This window comes from Rhinatrema bivittatum, chromosome 1 (assembly GCF_901001135.1).
Source record: "Rhinatrema bivittatum chromosome 1, aRhiBiv1.1, whole genome shotgun sequence".
NCBI lineage: Eukaryota > Metazoa > Chordata > Amphibia > Gymnophiona > Rhinatrematidae > Rhinatrema > Rhinatrema bivittatum.
Window position 1 is genome coordinate 4,510,329 of NC_042615.1, and position 19,067 is coordinate 4,529,395.

The 19,067-nt window shown below is 46.2% G+C and overlaps 1 protein-coding gene across 5 annotated transcripts in view; it reads left to right on the forward strand.

Annotated features, from left to right (window-relative positions):
- PRSS12 (serine protease 12) overlaps positions 1–19,067 on the forward strand; it is a 174,689-nt gene that overhangs the window by 126,361 nt on the left and 29,261 nt on the right. For all 5 annotated transcript variants that reach the window (XM_029571667.1, XM_029618548.1, XM_029619297.1 and 2 more), the window contains 2 exons: positions 6,359–6,564; positions 16,066–16,144. In XM_029571667.1, coding sequence (XP_029427527.1) covers positions 6,359–6,564; positions 16,066–16,144 — 285 coding nt within the window. The remainder of the gene's footprint in view (positions 1–6,358; positions 6,565–16,065; positions 16,145–19,067) is intronic.

Below are 19,067 nucleotides of genomic sequence, written 5' to 3' on the forward strand. Positions count from 1 at the left end.
GTCTTGACTTGATTTGTTTTCTGCTTCTACTTTTGATGAATTATGGCTGTGTTATATAACTATTTTAGTATTAATGTTTTGCTATCTAGTTATTTTATTATTAAAGGACTGATATTATTGTAATACCATTTTATTAATTTGATTGTTTTATTATTATACTGCTTTATTATGATATTTCCTTTGTAATAATTTTTCTGTTTTTGCAGCCAATCAAACATAAAAGTAAAGTTGAGTAGATTTTAAGCTCCATATGTCTGATAGCGCTGTAGAAATGCTAAGTGCTAGGAGAAGTAGGGCGAGCTTTCGGATTTCCTGGAGTGTATAAACCTGCAAGTACTGAGGGAAATAAACAGTGGTCCTCCTAGGGTTAACAGGACCGGAAAGTAGCACTCTACACCCTTAGGAAGAAAGAGATGTATAAAATGATTTGTGTGCCTATGGAAAGCCTTTAGAAATAGCTGTGCTGAAGTATTACTTACAATAACTCACAGGATGACTGCTGAAACATGGTGCATAAGATTGCCGATCGCATGTACCAAATTATTTCCCAGTACATGTGAAGCCCAGGTAGGCCCCAGTGTAACAAGACACAAGTAAATAATGTTAGCTCCTCATGCAGTAAGGCACTGGAAATGTAGAGAAATGCTAACCCAGAAGTGTGCACACAAACACATGACACATGATCTATGCGCATGGGCTCATAGCTGGGTGCAGAAAACCTGGTTTGTACACACAATATAGAAACTGTTCTCCTAGCTCATGCTGTGCCCTCATTTTTATGTGCAAACCTTATGATCTGTGCATACAGCTTTAGTGTGTACAAATAAATCCTGAGTACAGGATATGTACACCGTGAACTCCAGGTTCTGCCCCATAGATAAACTTGACTCTGTCTCTGAGCAGGACTTACATTTCCAGCGATAAGTAAACATGAAATGAGTCCATGTGCCTCTGTGCATTGGGGAATAATAGTGAATGCCTTGATTAGCATGGGGTTTGCAGGAAGGAATGCTAGTAAGTGTGCACAGTTTTACATTTGTGTGCTAAACTCCTTGTTACATCTGGAATAAAGCTTTGGCAGAAAAGGAGCACATGGTCCATCCAATCTGCCCGGGTAAGCTTTTTAAGGTAGTAACTGCCAGTCTGTGGATATTGCTTCCTTGGGTCTCTGAAAGGTAATAACTGCCGCTAGGGGTGTGCATTCGTTTTGAACGCATATGTAAACGCAACTTATATTTTTAAAAGAGAAAAAAAAGGTTTGATGCGCAACGCATCGCGAGTTCCAACTTATTCAACATAGCTATGTTGAATAAGTTGAACCTAAATAAACACTTAAACCCCCCACCCTCCTGACCCCCCCCCAAGCTGGCCAAAAGTTCCGGTTGGGTCCAACGGGGGTCCCGGAGCAACCTCCTGCCACATGACCTACCTGTCACGTGGTAGGAGCACAAGATGGCGCCATGACCATGTGACAGGGGCTGACCAATGGCAGGGGCAGCCCCTGTGACACAGGCTATCGGCGCCATGAGGAAATCGCAGACGAGTGCAGGGATGGCTTCCTGACTCCCCGCTGGACCACCAGGGAGTTTTGGTAAGTCTTGGGGGGGGGGGGATTAAGGAGGGTGGGGGGTTTAAATTTTTATTTAGGGAACCGGGAAACGTATGGACAGATCCACAACTTATGGATTTCTCCATACTTCCATATTGAACGGAATCGACCCTCACCTTCAACGTATCAACGTTTCACCGAAAACTTTTTGCCTGCACATCCCTAACTGCCGCTCCATGTGGTCATCCCCAAACTTCATGATACCCATAAAAATTGCAGCTAGCAACATTTTTTACTGGGGGATGAGTTTTCTTGAAAGTTCAGAGCTTTGCTTATGGACTTGGCCATAGAAGCTGTTGTGTACTTTTTCCCTTATGTCTGCATAAGAGGGTCCCAGACCGTAGAAGTTGAGGCCCTCTTGGTTGTCGTCTGAATCCAATTCTCCTTTTCCTACTTCCGTTAAGTAGGGAGCAATGTTGCAATTGCTTAAAAGCATCAAGGCTTATTGGTTAAGGGCAGTAATCTCCATGCCTTCTGCTAAGGGTAGTAACTGCCGCCCCAGCAAGTTCCCCCATACACACTGTCTTCGTTTCCTTTAAGACTTGGCCACAGAAGCAGTCCTGTGCTTTTCCCCTTATGCACCTTATTACATCGGGGCCCTGGTAAGACCAGCTGCTTCCTGAAAAGGAAGGATATAGGATGGCTTCAAGACGTCTTCTGCTGATTTTCCTGAAAAATGCACAATTTCACATGTGGTGAGTGCATGGCTCTCCCTAGAGATCAGACCTTCATGGCTGACTGCTGATATCAATCACACTGTCAAAGCAAAAACAGAAGGAAGAGCAGAATGCACAGAGTGCCACATTCCTGCTCTGGGAAGACAGAAGATTGGTATTGCTGACATGAGAAAGCTAAGCTCAGAGTACTTTATGGGGGTGCAGACAGAGGTCGGAGGATGTGTGGCTCTTAACATAAGAACACTTATATCTGGCTTCTCCTGAGCATTTTCACCAGTTGTATTCCTCTTCCTCCTCCTGTTGGACCCAGCCACTGCAGGGACCACAGACTGTGGCTCCCTCTTAAACTTGCTTCATGTGCATCCAGAGCCTGGCCACCAGATGTCACCATTGTGCATTGGCTGGGACTCCCTCCCCCTGGGGATGTGAACACTGCCTTTGTAGCATCCTCAGACCTTCCTGGACCAGCTCAGCAACCAAGCCAGTACAAAGCACTGGCCCTGAGCTATTAGGTCATCCCAGCTTTATCTAAATTTTTAATCATTTTACATGACAATTCCACCATCTGCCTCTGCCTGCACCTTACAGATCCCTACTCAAGCTGCTAATCCTACACAAGCTGCTTCCACCCAGATACTGATTAGTTTAAGAAGGTTTTGTCAGAGTTAGAGGGTTTGGGATGTACCAAGAAGCTACAGAGCAATAACAAGGAACATTGCTATGGCAGCGAGGAGGAGAGAATGAGGAGATGTTGAGGGTTCAGCACAGAAGTGGGAGCAAAAATCTAGTATTGAGAAAGTACAGGGCAGGAAGGACAGGTTCAGACCCAAGGATGAAGAATAAAACTTTTACATGGGGAGGGAGGATCCAAGATGGCAGCCGGCAGCTAGTCGCTGTGTTCCTCGCCGCGTGGTTTTACCTTTTATTACCTTCAAATCCTCTTTTATGGGTTGGAAAAGGATCGCAAGATTTGGTGCTTGCCCTGCTGCTCCTCTAGTTTCTCCACGAGGGCCAACGGATGTGCTTGTAGTCCGGGGGATGGTTTGGCCATCGGCTTGCCTCCGCCTTCCCCAGGATCTTTTGTTTCTCTCAGCCTGGTGGCTCGGAGAGTTGCTTCAGGATGGCGCAGCTGCGACTTCCTTCTACGCAGAGAACGTGGCCAGAGGTGCAGCTGCAGTGAGGACCGGCCTTTCACTCTGCGTGGCCATCTGTACTGCTCCTGGCACTGCTTCGGCACAGAGGGAGGGTTCAAGCGAATCCATTGAAATGGCCAGTAAGATTATTTCGACTGTTCAAGATTTGCCAGTTGAATTTACTCTTGAGGCCATTTGGGAAGCTATAGAAGTTTGGGCAGGTTTTGCCTTTATTAATAATAAGGATTTTGGCACACATGTTACTGTTGTAGAAAATTCTAAGGTTGAAATGGGTCAACAAATATCTGAAGTTTAAGACGATTTATTTCAAATTAAATCTCTCCAGGACAGTTTGACTAAAGATTGTAAGATTCAAAGCGCATTCAGTTCTATTTAGCCAGATAAGTGTAACTATTGATCCGGCTCAGTAGCGGCTGCTGAATATGCACCCACGTACTGCAGCTGCTGTTTAGAAGCTAAAAAGTTAACCACATAATAACTTGTGGGTGGATCAGGGCGGAGTGAGTTAGCCATACAAGTTATGTAGCTAGCTATCGAGATTTGGTCTTAGCCGCACAAATTATGCTGCTAGGTTTAGATGAGCCATAGAGCAGCTCTAAACTTAGCCGGTTATAACTTACATGACTAAGTGTGGATAGATACGCGTATATTCAGTGGCTTAGACGTGCCGCTGCATGTACCTTGTAATTTAGCCAGATAAGTTTTATCTGGCCAAGTTACTTAAACGGCCATCTTTCAATATTCTTTTGTCCATTAAAGTGGAGTATTCCTTGTGACGCAGGAATCTGTTTCACTAACCTTCCACGTATCCCTGTGGTCTCTGGTAAGGCCATCTTCAGGAGGTATATGCTAGAAGTTCTTAAGGTATCACCTATTGCTTGGATTTATTATCTTCTGCCTCCTCAGAGTGAAACTTACAAGTCACAAGGACTTTTCCCTATATTTGATAATTCTTTGCATGTCACTGCTATTTTGGAGACGTCTGATATTTCTCTGGCTGAACCCTGTATCTTACTGGTCACTCTCAAAATGTACTTCGGACATTGGGGGCTCCTTTTTCTGCAGGGTAAAGTTATGCCTTTTCCTGTTGTTGCTAGATGTAATGAGTGGTGGGAAAGTTGAGCACTTTAAGCTGTGGCGTAGTTGAAGCAGACACATAAGCAGACCTATGAGGCCTGCGCTGACAGCTGGTGAACGCGTCCTGAAACGGGACAGACTGGAGCTTCACCTATACCAGCCGCCTCCCCCGCAGGTTTAGCAGCTGCTAGGACTTAGGTGGGTCCTTAGGGTGGTAGAGAGAGCAAGACTCCAAGAACAGGCCAAGATCAGGAGGGTGGAGATACCAGAAACAGGCCAAGGTTCGGGGCAGATGGCAAGCAAGCATAGACAGGAGCAATGCAAGAGGTCTGGTCCCAAAGTCAGTAACAGAGGATCAGGCCAAGGATGGATGAAGGCACATGAGACACTGGACAGGGCAAGACTGAACGAGACAGGTTGGGCAGGGCAAGGCTGGATGAGTCGGGAATGCTGGAACATTTAAGAATGCAGGGCAGACTGAAATGCGGGAGCTACGTGTACTGCTCAGGTCAGCAGAGCCATTGCTGAGGCAACGAACTGCTTATGTACTAGGCCCAGCCGTGTGACGCCATTAGAGGTGCCATGGGGCTATTCCCACCACGGGCCCTTTAAGTATAGCCCCCGGAAGAGCAGGAAGATGGTGGCGTTCGGGCTCAGAGCTGCTGGAAGGGGCATCCCGGCCATGGGAGGCCTCGGGCCTGACGTCAGGGGTGAGTGAGGTGGCTCGCACGGCCATCCCATGATTAATACTACATCAAGCCAGAGGAAACAGAAGCAGGTTCTTTTGTTGGGACTGAGAGTATTACAGTTAGAAACTCCATTCTTTCTCACATTTCTCTGCAAATGATGCATTAAACATAATGGTATTGTGTATGGATTCTTTCTTTCTTTCTAGCTGATAAATTTGCAAGCTCAGATCCTCCTGGTACAGATGGAGTGGGGTTTTTTTTATTTGTGACCCTCAGAGCCAGCTGTCTAATCCTGCTAATTCCTTATAAAAGGTTATATAGTTTATTGGATGGTGATCTTGGACCTCCCTAAATTATTTGTATTTGTACCAGCCTGAGATTTTACTTTTCAAGTTTGAGATCTGTATTTTGAAATATTATAAATAAAAAGTTTAAAACTTTTATATGTCTGTATTCTAGGGGGCATATTTTCAAAACAGCGTTATTTAAAAACAGCGAGTGCAGGTTACAAATGTCTCAGATTCGGCTTCTGACAGGCAGCGCACCCCCGGCAGCAGCAGTAGCAGAGCCTCCTCCTCCGACGAGCTGGGCTTCCCTTCGCCTGGGCTCCCAGAATCCTCTTCCCTGTTTGACTGGTGATTTTCTGTCTGCTGCCAGGATCTCCCGGCTTCCATGCAGAAGCAACGTTTCCCTTCTCTCTGGTTCATCCCAGACCTCAAGGTCTCCCTGAATAACCTCAGCCTGGCCCTCTCTTCCTGAAGGAGTCTGCTGGTAGATATCTCTCTCGCCGTGCTATTTATTAGTAATTTTTTATTAAAGGTTTGTATATAGTGCTTATAGTAGAAGAAGCATGCCAAGCGCTTCACATATAACATTTCTGCATAGACTGAGGAAATTGTGATGAGGACCTGGGAGGCTGAGCAGCTTCACCCACAACCTCAGCGGTACAGGCAGAGGAAGAGTTAGCATTGGGGATGGGTTGTGGTCCTTGCAGGAGCTTTTATCGAGGTTTCCTTCCTCTGCGCCTGCAAGCAGCAGCTTCTCCCTTTGGCTGTTGCAGCTCCTTCCCCTCAGACTCCCTTTGTGGGGGTCCTGATGATTGGGGGAATGAAGACCGGTTGCTGACCTTTAATCATGCTGCTTAATTCTTAGGGGCCCCGCCAAAGCTCGGACCATGGCCTATTTTGGGGAAGGAAAAGGTCCGATCCACGCGGACAATGTGAAGTGCACAGGACGTGAGAGATCACTGGCAGACTGCATCAAGCAGGACATCGGGCGGCACAACTGCCGCCACAGCGAGGATGCCGGGGTGATCTGTGACTACGTGGCCAAGAAGAGTGCAGGAAGAGACTATAAAGGTAAGCGGCGTCAAACTGGGGTCCTGGTGGCAACCTCTTCAGGGGTCCTTGGAGGGGCGCCATGACACCATGCTTCCTCCTGTCTCCTTTATTTTCCTTAGGAAAATACCCTCCGGCCTCTGAGGATGAGCTTTGGGTGTGGAAACGTAGAAAGGGTGCAGGTGCCTAAGGCTATGTGTGTCTGTTTTCTGAGAGGGAAGATTTTCTACCCTTCCTTTCTCTCGTTTATTCTTACTTCCTGCTTGCGTACCCTAGGGGCCGGGGGCTTAGTGTGCTTCAGCTAAGAGGGGCAGGGTCTCTCAACCACAGAGCACGGGGTGCAAGAATGAAGCTGGCTCCCTTCCTGGGGGAGACCTGCGGCTCCCATCCAGCGTTAACTGCATCTGAAGAAAGGAGCATGGAGGTATCCCCCCGCTATTAACGAGGGACCGAACAGTTGGGCTAAGCTGTGCACAATGGGACTTTACCCGCCTAAATTAGGAAAAGATGAACCTGTCCACCAATTCTGGGCCTGCCTTTATAACGTTGAGTAATAGAGGTTTGGTTCATTTGTTATGATAAAGAATTGGAATAATAGTTCACTTCACAGTGAATCTAATCGAAGCACATAAGCCTTCCTAGGGCACCACATGAGCTCTGTAACAAAAGCAGGCAGAGGCGTAGGGTGGGAGGCACTGGAAGTGGCAACTCTCTTTGACTCTCAAAGTGTTAAAGCAATAAAAAGTAGTAGCAAGCAATATTCCCAGAAAACAAACAGCAGCAGCAATATTCAATGCAAGGAAAGCGATAGGAGCAAGGCAGTCTAACAGAAGATAATATAGCAGCGGCATTTAAAGAAATAAATGAAATAGTAGCAGCAAGCAATGTTAGAAAAGCCTCCCTCACTGTACAGCATCCAGGAAATCTGTCACTGCCCCCTCCCCCATAGATAGGGTAAGAGCTGGGACACAGAGGCAGCCCGATACCCATACAGAAGGCCTTTCATGCATCGGCAAGTGAGGATGCTCCACAAATGGAAACAGAAGAAGACACTGAATGAACAGAAAAATCCCAAAGCCGACAGCGGATGATAGAGAGCATAACTTTTTCAGAGGCATTGCCTGTTCATTGAAAGGGAGAGGAAAGGCTGAGGCAACACTTGACTCGAAATCTGGTGAAAAAGAGGCGGCTTGGATATATAGGGGTCTGGGGCCAGGTATGGAGCAGTAACGGGCTCTATGGCAAAGGTACCCAGCATGTTTCTGTGGCAGGAAAAGGATCCCGCATGAGGAAATCAGTCATACATTGACAGATATTTAAACTAGACGATAGCGATGGCCACCGCCAACAAATGCATGAAGACAGTAGGGAAAGTAATTTAAAAATCAGCTCAGAAGTGCAATCATATTTGCATTTAGCTCCTGCGTTTTCATTACTAGCTTAAGGTAAGTTTCATCCAGGTACTGGAGATGTTTCCCTGTTCTCAGAGGGCTTCCATGCTAAATTTAGTGAAGTGACTCGCCCAAGATCACAAAGAGCAGCAGTGGGGTTTGAAGCCTGGCTTCCCTGGTTCTCAGCCCCCTAGGGTACGAAGATCACCAGCCCAGGGAGCAGTAGCCCAGTGGTTACCACTGATCTCAGAATCGCGAGTGTGGCAGGTGGCTGGAGCCAGGGCAATGCTAGGTTGAATAGGAGAGGCTTTAGCAGTAGAGCAAAGGAGGTCACCGTGCCTTTGTATAGGTCATTGGTGAGAGGTCATCTAGACGAGTCCAATTCTGGAGACCATATCCCTGAAAGGGTGGAGGCAGTCCCAAAAAACGCTACCAAAATACATTCCACGGAGATTTTTGGATTGGCAGAATAGAAATGTTTAAATAAATATCAGATTTGTAGCAAAAGCCCTATGAGATGAGACTTAAAGATTTAACATAGAAACATGACAGCAGAAAAAGACCATTATGGACTATGTATTGTGTCCATCAAATCTTCTATTCAGCTTCACAGTCCCTACCACTTCCTCAGAGATCCTATGGGGAAGATTTCAAAGGGTTACGCGCGTAACCCCGAAAAGCTGCCCCTTCCACCCCCTGCGTGTGCTCGGCGGCACGCACAAGCCCCGGTACACGCATAAGTCCCGGGGCTTTCCTGTGGGGGCAGGTCGGGGGGGGGGGGCGTGTCACGGCCGGTTCGTCATCGGGGGAAGTTCCGTGGGCGGGGCCGTGGGTGTGGTTCTGGCCCAGGGGCGTTCTGGGGGCGTGGTCGCAGCCTCCGGACCAGCCCCAGGACCAGAACATGGCACGCCGGCAGCCGACCGGCGCGCGCAAGTTACGCCTGCCTTGGGCAGGCATAACTTGTAAAATAAAGGTGGGTGGGGAATTAGGGCTGGGGGGTGGGTTAGAAAGGGGAAGGGAGGGGAAGCTGGGGGGGCTGGAGGGATCGGAGGATGGCTGCGCGGCTCGGCGCGCGCAGGCTGCCGATTTTGCCAACCCTGTATTTTATAACATGCGCGCAGCAGCGCGTAGAAATGTTATAAAACTGGGAGTAGATTTGTTCGCCCCGGGTTGCGTGAACAAATCTACTCCCGCGCGCACCTTTTAAAATCTATTCCTATGTGTTTATCTCATGCTTTCTTGAATTCAGAACTGTTCTTGTCTCTACCACCTCCATGGGGAGGATGTTGAATGCATCCATTACCTTTAGATGTTTCCTTAGATTACTCCTGAGTCTGCCCTCTTTCACCCTTATCCCGTGACCCCTTGTTCTAGAGTCTCCTTTACTTTGAAAGAGGCTCCCCTCCTGTGTATGGAAACCTTGGTTTTTAAATGTCTCTATCATATCTCCTCTTCTCACCTTTCCTCTATACGCTTAGATCTATAAGTCTGTCCCCATATGCCATAGAATGAAGACCATGTTAGCAGCCTCCCTCTGGAGCGACTCCATCCTGTTTATATCCTTGTGAAGGTTTGATCTCCAGAACTGTACTCAGTATTCCCAGTGAGGTCTCACCAGGAACCTATACAGGGACAATATCACCTCCCTTTTTCTGCTGACCCTTCCTCTCCCTGTGCATCCAAGCATCTTTCTGGCTTTTACTGTGACTTTATCCAGCTGTTTAGCCAACTTAAGATCATCAGTTACAATCACCCCCAGATCCCGCTCTTCCTTTGTGCTTAGAAGAATTTCACCCTTTGCACTGTACCTCTACCTTAGGTTTTTGAAGCTGAAATACATAACTCTGCCTTTTTTTTAGTATTAAATTCTAGCTGGCAGAGACCATTTCTCGAGCTTCGCTAGATCCCTCCTCATATTTTCCACTGCTACAGATTTTGGTATCATTGGCAAAAAGACAAACCTTTCCCAACAATGCTTCCATTATGTCGCTCACAAATAATGTTATAAAGTACCAGTCCAAGGAGTAATCCCTGAGGCACACTGATAGTAATGACCCTCTTTTCTCTGAGTGAACTCCGTTTCTCATGACCCTTTGTTGCTTCCCACCCAGCCAGTTTATAACCCAGTCAGTCACTCTGGAGCCCACACCAGGGGCGCTCAGTTTATTTATAAGACGCCTATGCGGAACCGTGTCAGAGGCCTTGCTGAATTCCAAGGACACTACATCTAGCGCTCTCCCTGATCCAGCACCCTGGTCACCCCTAGAGAAGAGTCTATTATCAGTCTATTAATCTTGAATTTTTAAGAAATCACTAATTAGTATGAGTTACCCTCACATTCTGTCATAATTGATCTGCTATTTCTATACTGATATTCTTGATCCCTACACCTCCTTGGAAGTATTGTTGAGTTTTATTGTGTATTATCCTAATGTATTAGTTACATTATTATTGTTTCGCCTTAACTTAATTTTGATTGTAAAGCTTGTTGCTAATTTAATGTTCTCTGTAAACCAAGGTGATGTTTGCTAACGAACAGCGGTATATAAAAATCCTTAAATAAATAAGAGGAGAGGAGAGACATTCAAAGGCCTGAAGGAGAGAAATAAAGCACCAGAAGCAAGCATTGTAGAACAAAATGTCCCGATATGAGGCCAAAAGGGGAAGATTCAGAGAGAACACCCTCCTAGCAGGAAACGACCACAGATACAAATGGTCCCAAGCACGTCTGGTCCCCCTCACCTCCTCTGAGAGGGCATTCCAGGCATCCACCACCCGTTCTGAGAAATAATCTTTCCTGACGTTCTTCCTTAGTTCACCCCCCTAGTACTGCAGCTTCTTTTCCATTGGTTTCTTGTGCATTATTTAAAATTCTGTATCATACCCTGCTGCCTCTCCTCTATTCTAGGATATACATATTTAGGTCCTCACGTCTCCTCTGATAAGTCTTCTGCTGTAGACTCTGCAGCATTTTGATTGCCTTTCTCTGGACTGCTTCCATCTTCTCCCCATCCTTTTTGGGATACAACCTCCAGAACTGAACACAGTATTCCAGGTGAGGCCTCCCCAGTGACCGTTACAGAGGCGTTATCACCTCCGTTTTCCAGCCAGTTATAATTCTCGCAGTGCAGCCAGCATTCCTTTGGCCTTATCACTGCCAGAAAATATTTCTTCATGGATACTTGGGAGGGGACTTATAAATATGATAATGGCTTTGTATAAATCCCTGGTGCAACCTCATCCTGAGTACTGTGTGCAGTTCTGGTCACCTCATCTCAAAAAAGACATAGCAGAAGTAGAAAAGGTACAGAGAAGGGTGACCAAGATGATAAAGGGGATGGAAAAGCTCCCTTATGGAGAAAGGCAAAACTGATCAGGGCTCTTTAGCTTGGAAAAGAGATGACTGAGGGGGGATAGGATTGAAATGTATAAAATCATGAGTGGAGCTGGACCAGGTGAATAGGGAACAGTTATTTCTCCCAGGGCATGCAGCATGGCAGTCCTCACACATGGGTGACATCATCGGATGGAGCCTGGCACAGAACTCTGATCTCAAAGAATCTAGAACTCTCAACCATGCCCTGCTGAGCATGTGCAGCTGTGGTCATCACCCTGCTCCCTAGGCAGAGTCCCTCAGTCTCTTTTTCTCCGTGGAGCCGTCTGCTCATGGTATTCAGCTTTGCTCTCTTCTCACAGTTTTTGTAAGATTTTTTTCTGGAGCTGCAGCTATTTTTCTTTTTCTTTAGCTTACGGTAGTTTTATTTTCGTTTTTCCTCTTCTTTCCACTGTCTGCCAGCCATATGTTGGGCCTTAGTTGCTCTGGAGCCTGGCAGACTAATTCTATCCCTTATTAAATAAATATTGCCCTTGCAGTTTAGTATCTGTGTCCTCTCCTTGCGCTGTCTGTTTTTGTACCTTTGTCAGGTGCTGGCAGGATTGGCAGAATGTGGTCCTTAGGTGATTCTTGTAGGGCGCTGAACCTGGGGACTCGCCTGGATTCTACCCAGGCAGGAGTTCCATATCATTTCAGCGATCGATCAAAGACCGCACAGTTCCTGGGGGGGGGGGGGGGGGGAGTTTGAGCTCATCCTCCCTAAATTCAAAGAAACAAGTCTCCAGGGGCAGGTCCTGCATGCCTGTGATGGCAGTGCAGCCTTCTTTTCAGCGAGGGTGAGCAGGAGCCTGAGCAAGCAGCTTGCTGCTGCACCTTCTGTGCCATGCCCATTGCCCAGTAACAGTTGCCCGTACACACCCATGCCAGTGCACTGATGGTCTGACGCGTCAATGTTAGGACTGTGTTGGGGACCAGGACTGCCACTGAGCACCATGGTCACCATTGATGCCATTGAGGCGCCAGGATGCCATCAAAGTGCATGACCACCTTCAATGCCATAAGGGTCATCGAAAGTGCCATACATAATTAGAGCTCGCTGACTGGGCATTTTGTGCCATAGGTGTCAGTGTGCACCATGGACTCATCAGGAGCCATGGGCTCTTGATGCACTGGAGGAACGACATCGATCTTAGCATCATCACATGCCTTGGGCCTTAATGCTGCTGAGTAGCGGCACTGACTTCTAGTGTCACAGTCCTGACCATGTCAGGGACTAGGTCTGCCATCGAGCGCCATGGTCAGTTTTGATGCCATCGGAGCTGCTCATGGTATATCTTAGTGTATATCTGCAGAGAATGATACACTACCGTTTCCTTATTTTTTCGCCAAGTTCTGGCAGGTTCTGCCTTTAGCTTTTCACTCTTCACTGGGTTGTCCAAAGTGCCTTTCTGTCCACCAGAACTATCCTCTAGACAGGATGGATGGCCCTGCCTTTGACAGGGAGCAGTGTGGGTGAGCTTCAAGCCTAGCTTATCTCCCTGCTCGGGGGTTTGGGCTAGCGATCCCATTCAGGGATTGCCTTTCATCCCCTGAATCTCTTGACACTGTCCTGCATAGACAGCTGTGTCTGGTACTTTGGCACATAGGGTCTGTCACCGACCCTGCCATTGCTGCTGATTATTCTTCCAAGCATTGCTTGGGTTTTTCTGCTCAAACATGGGGCGCACTTCTGTGAATGCATTCTGTACTGCAGATGCCAGTGGACTGCAATTCTTTCTGGAGGGCTCTTGGGCCCCAGTTGTTTTTTTGGTTGCAGACTTCGTCCAAGAATTCTCGTTTGCTTCTCTAGGCCTTTTCCTGTATTCAGAAGGTTCTAGACCCACTGTCATTGCCAGGGTTTACTGATCTGAAACCCTGCTTGTAATATTTTACTTGATGTGAAGTTTCTTGCTGGTATTCGCATCACTCCCCCACCCTAGGCACCTCTGCTATGCATTGGAGTTTTGTGTCTCAGGCTTTTCTATGCTTTTTCTTTTTGTAGAACCCAACTCTTTTCTCGCTTAGTCCCCTTTGTGGGACGACTGCCTCACAGGCAAAAGGGAGAGAAGTGGTGCTTTCAGTGCTATCAGTTTCCCACTTTGTCCTACTCGGACAGCCTGGGGCTAGGTATTCACCTGAGGGTGAGAACTGCCATCCTGCTAGTCCTGGGAGAAAGCAGAGTTGCTTACCTGTACCAGGTGTTCTGCGAGGACAGCAGGATGTCAGTCCCCACGAAACCCATGCGCCTTACCTGGGAGTTGGTTTCTCCATGCATGAGCTGTATCATGGACTGAGGGACTCTGCCTAGGGGGCAGGGTGATGACCACAGCTGCACATGCTCAGTAGGGCATGTTTGAGAGTTCTAGAATCTTTGAGATCAAAGTTCCATGCCGGGCTCCATCCGATGATGTCACCCATGTGTGAGGTCTAACATCCTGTTTGTCCTCAGAGAAAGCAGAGTTTCTTTCTTGTAACAGCTGTTCTCCGTGGACAGGAGGATGTTAGTCCTCATGACATCCTCCCACCTCCCCTGGTCCATGTATTAGCTATATCATGGACTGAAGGACTCTGCCTAGGGTGCAGGGTGATGGCTACAGCTGCACATGCTCAGTAGGACATGTTTGAAAGTTCTAGAATCTTTGAGATCAAAGTTCCGTGCCGGGCTCCATCCGATGATGTCACCCATGTGTGAGGTCTACCATCTTGTTTGTCCTCGGAGAAAGCAGAGCTACTTACCTGTAACAGGAGTTCTCCGAGGACAGCAGAATGTCAGTCCTCATGACACCCTCCCGCCTCCCCTGGGAGTTGGTTTCTCCATGTATGAGCTATATCATGGACTGAGGGCCTCTGCCTAGGGGGCAGGGTGATGACTGCAGCTGCACATGCTCAGTAGGGCATGGTTGAGAGTTCTAGAATCTATGAGATCAAAGTTCCGTGCCGGGCTCCATCCGATGATGTCACCCATGTGTGAGGACTGCGTGCCTGCTTGTCCTGGGAGAACACCTGTTACAGGTAAGCAACTCTGCTCCACCCTTTCAAATAACACTAGGACTAGGGGATACTCCATGAAACTAGCAAGCAGCAGACTTACAACAAATTGTCAGAGCATTTTGTCACTCGGTGCACAATCACTCTATGGAATCTGTTGCTGGAGGACAAGGTCAAAGCAAGTAACATAATGGGGTTCAAGAGAGGACTGGGCAAGTTCCTGAAGGAAAAGTCCAGGACCAGTTATGAGTCGGGTAGATTTGGGAAAGCCGGCGCTTATCTCTGGGAATGAGATACAAAAAATAGATCAACTATCGGGGATATGCTGGGTTCTTGTGACCCGGAGAACAGGATGCTAGGCTCAGTGGACCATGATCTGACCCAGCATGGCACCTATGCTCCTATGTTCTTAATCTCAGTAACAATCCAAGAAGGCATGGAATAATTACAGAGGATGTGCCGTTTTGGTGAACACAAAAACAGGGATCAAATGAGCTCTGTAAGGAAGGGAAAGTTTTAGACTAGAATGGTTTTGTGGTTCTGATCTGCTGTCATATTGTGGTGAAGAGGAGAGCAGAGGGAAAGGAGGTGATAAAAATAGTTGGGGAGGGAGAAGGGAAGGAGAAAATAGGGATTAGATGAGAGAATAGTGGAGGGAGAGAATGGGGAGTAAAGGAAGAAACCTCAGAGCTGAAGAAGGAGAGATTAGAAACGTTTTGAACTGGAAGAGGATTATTTAGAGATAAGTGGAAAGTTTCAGATGTGCACTACTCTTGTGTATATTTAGAAGCCTTTATTTCCAAAGCTATGTATAAAAAATGACTTGAGGTCATTCCTGGAATTGTCTGGATGATGGATTGGAGCTCCAGGTCTATCCAAGGGTCTTGGCAGAAAGCATTTCCTGCTCTGAAGACCAGGGTTTAGCTTGTATTTAATATGACATTTTTATTTCTCCTGTGTTATGTCATGATCATTTTATTTCAGGATAATGTATTCTGTGGAGTTCAATGAAACAATCTTCATGAGGCAGAACCAAATATTCCCTAAGGCATGAGAAAAACGTTCTGCATGTTGAACATATGCAGACATTCAATCTTTCATGTATCCTGGAAATTTTGCTGAATGGGGAGTAAAGATTTTTAGACAGTGGTGGCTTACTGACTGGGCTCAGAGTGGAGATGACCTGGATTCCCTCTGATTTTAGTCAGACGTGTCTGCCACCTGAGCTGCACCTATCACCCATTTCTGCAGGCTGTTTCTTATGGAAGTCTATGCTATTGTTGCATGATAGTTGGATCCTGTGCTTGATGTCCTGTGGAGTAAAATTTCCTGTCTGAGCATGTTAACTGGTCCAGTGTGAGCGCTGTTCATCTTACAGAGCTTGCCCTGTCTGTAAGAATGGAAGCCACCCAAGGTAGTCAAGCCTTGGATACGCAGAGGCAGAGTGCCATGGTGGCAGCCTTCGAAGCTATGCCAGCATACGGCCCAAAAGCAAGCAGAAGGGACTCCTCTTTGGCCCAGATGTTGGATATCTTAAACATTTGACCCCCTAGGCATTTGCCTATGCTTAAATCTGGGCCTGCTCTGGGCATATGAAAGACAGGAGGAGTCTGTGTTTGTTTATTTGTATATAATATCTAAAAGGCTCAAGGCAGCAATAACATATGATAGAAGAGAACAGCGTACAGCTCATAAGTGAGGTTATGTCACTGGCACCACTGCTAAGGCCACTGCAAAACAACTTACCAAGTTCTGCTCCATTCCCTACAGACTTCCACGCAGCCAACTGTGGCTCGAGGCTAGTGCAGCGCCGGCCGAAGCGAATCATCGGTGGGAAGAACTCCTTGAGGTGAGTGCAGACATCCTGAAATGCCAGGGGCACCACAAGCGACCTTTTCTTTGCTCTTCTCCTTTCAAAGGTCACCACCCAGGGAAGCAGTGACCCGGGAGCCTCTGAATGTTATCCTGGAAAGTGGCATTGAGGCTTGCGATGGCCTTTAGAGGATCAACAGATTACGTCTTCAGCACAGTCCCTAACACTCTTTACATTCCTCTAATATCTCCAATTGCATAAACGACGGTATAGAAGAGTTTTTAAATAAATACAATAAAATTCTCACACCTCCCAACGCCAGCCTCTTGTTAATTTCTCGAGCTCCATCGAGAGACAAACACAATCCTGCATGGGTTATTATCTTCCATGATATCACCGCCTACAAACACCATTAATCTCAAGAGACTTCAATGGCATCACCTTTTTATATTCCTCTTTTATTTCAACCATTAAAGTACTGCAGGTATTTCTCTATCCCCGGAAGGCTTATGATCTAAGCTTTGTACCTGAGGCAATGGAGGGTAATGTGACTTACCCGAGGTCACAAGGAGTGGCAGTGGGATTTGAAGTTGGCTTCCCTGTTTTGTAGCCCGCTGGCTACTCCTGCAACATGCCATTCCCTTCCATAGAAATAAAATAAACAAACAAGACATAACTTCATGACTTGTATCATGCTCCCTTCTCTTGCCTTATTTAGATCCAGTCAAAAATCCACATTTTTCAGGCTGCTATTACATCTAATAAATTGTACAACTGTCAGCTACCATGTAGGGTGAAGAGTTCAGATATTAAAAACTTCAATAAATGTTTCAATAAGTTCATATTGAAAAAGAAAGACTTCAGTGTCCTTCCCCTCCTAACGATGACATTCACTCCATAGCCTTCAATGGTCTCCTCCTCCTAACAATGTCATTCACCTCCATAGACTTCAATGGCCTCCTCCTCCTAACCATGTCATTCACCTCCATAGCCTTCAATGGTCTCCTCCTCCTAACCATGTCATTCACCTCCATAGCCTTCAATGGCCTCCTCCTCCTAACCATGTCATTCACCTCCATAGCCTTCAATGGCCTCCCCCTCCTAACCATGTCATTCACCTCCAAAGACTTCCATGGTCTCCTCCTCCTAACCATGTCATTCACCTCCATAGACTTCCATGGTCTCCTCCTCCTAACCATGTCATTCACCTCCATAGACATCAATGGTCTCCTCCTCCTAACCTTGTCATTCACCTCCATAGACTTCAATGGCCTCCTCCTAACCATTCATTCACCACCATAGACTTCAATGCCCTCTTTCTAACCATGTCATTCACCTTCATAGACTTCCATGGTCTCCTCCTCCTAATGATGTCATTCACCTCCATAGACTTCAATGGCCTCCTCCTAACCATTCATTCACCACCATAGACTTCAATGCCCTCTTTCTAACCATGTCATTCACCTCCATAGACATCAATGGCCTCCCCCTCCTAACCATGTCATTCACCTCTATAGATTTTGCAAAAAGCGGAATATAAATCAATAAATCAATAAATAATGATTTCCCCCTCTTAAATAGGCATATAGTTTACCCTAAGACTGTAACTTTGTAGGAGGAGAGGTAGAGCCAAACACATTGTAACTAATTTAAACTATGTATGTTACAGGATGGTGAAAAAATAGCCACGTTATTTATGTGACAGTTGCAATATAGCTCCCTTCTCCACACTGCAGGGTTAATCGCTTCCTAGTGAGGCTATGAACATTTGTGCTTTGCTGAAGTATTCTCTCCCTCTCAGCCCAGTATGCATGCATACTTGCAGGATTCTTCCCTGGGATAGTACAGCTCTACTGCTGGATTATATTTTCCTCCTGGGATAGTAAATCTCTATTGCTCTGGTATTTTCTCCTCTTGGAATAGTATATCTCTACTGCTATAGTATTCTCTCTTCCTGGGATAGTAAACCTCTACTGCTGTAGTATTCTCTTCTGGGATAGTATATCTTTACCGCTCTCTCCTCCTGGGATAGTATACCTCTACTGCTGTCCTATTCTCTCCTCCTGGGATAGTATAGCTCTACTGCTGTCCTATTCTCTCCTCCTGGGATAGTATACCTCTACTGCTGTCCTATTCTCTCCTCCTGGGATAGTATACCTCTACTGCTGTCCTATTCTCTCCTCCTGGGATAGTATACCTCTACTGTTGTAGTATTCTCTTTTGGGATAGTATATATTTACTACTCTCTCCTCCAGGGATAGTATACCTCTACTGCTGTAGTATTCTTTCCTCCTGGGATAATTGTATACCACTACTGTTGGAGAATGAAAGGACATGAACAAGTTAATTTAAATCAGTTATTTACTCTCTCAGATAATAGAAGGACTAGGGGGCACTCTATGAAGTTAGCAAGTAGCTCATTTAAAACAAATTGAAGAAAATTATTTTTCACTCAGCGCATAGTTAAGCTCTGGAATTCATTGCCAGAGGATGTGGTTACAGCAATTAGTGTAATTGGGTTTAAAGAAGGTTTGGATAAGTTCCTAGAGGAAAAATCCATAAACTGCTATTAAGGTAATTAATAACAATTGTAGCTTGTGATTTATCTAATGTTTGGGTACTTGCCATGCATTTGTGACTTGGATTGGCCGCTGTTTGAAACAGGATACTGAGCTTGATGGCCCTTGGTTTGACCCAGTATGGCATATCTTATGTTCTTATTTTCTTATCTAATTCTCTCCAAGCAAATTCACTAATTGAGGGAAAATAAAAAGTATACAACAATAATTTACAAAATCTATCATAAGATGTAAAAGGATACAATCATGTAAAAGTACAATCATATTACAATGACTCTGGAAAAGTCAGCCCCAATCACGCAATTAACCCACATACACATATTCTCACTCATACCAAACCCATCCCAAAACATATTCTCTCCTCCAGGGATAGTTAACCA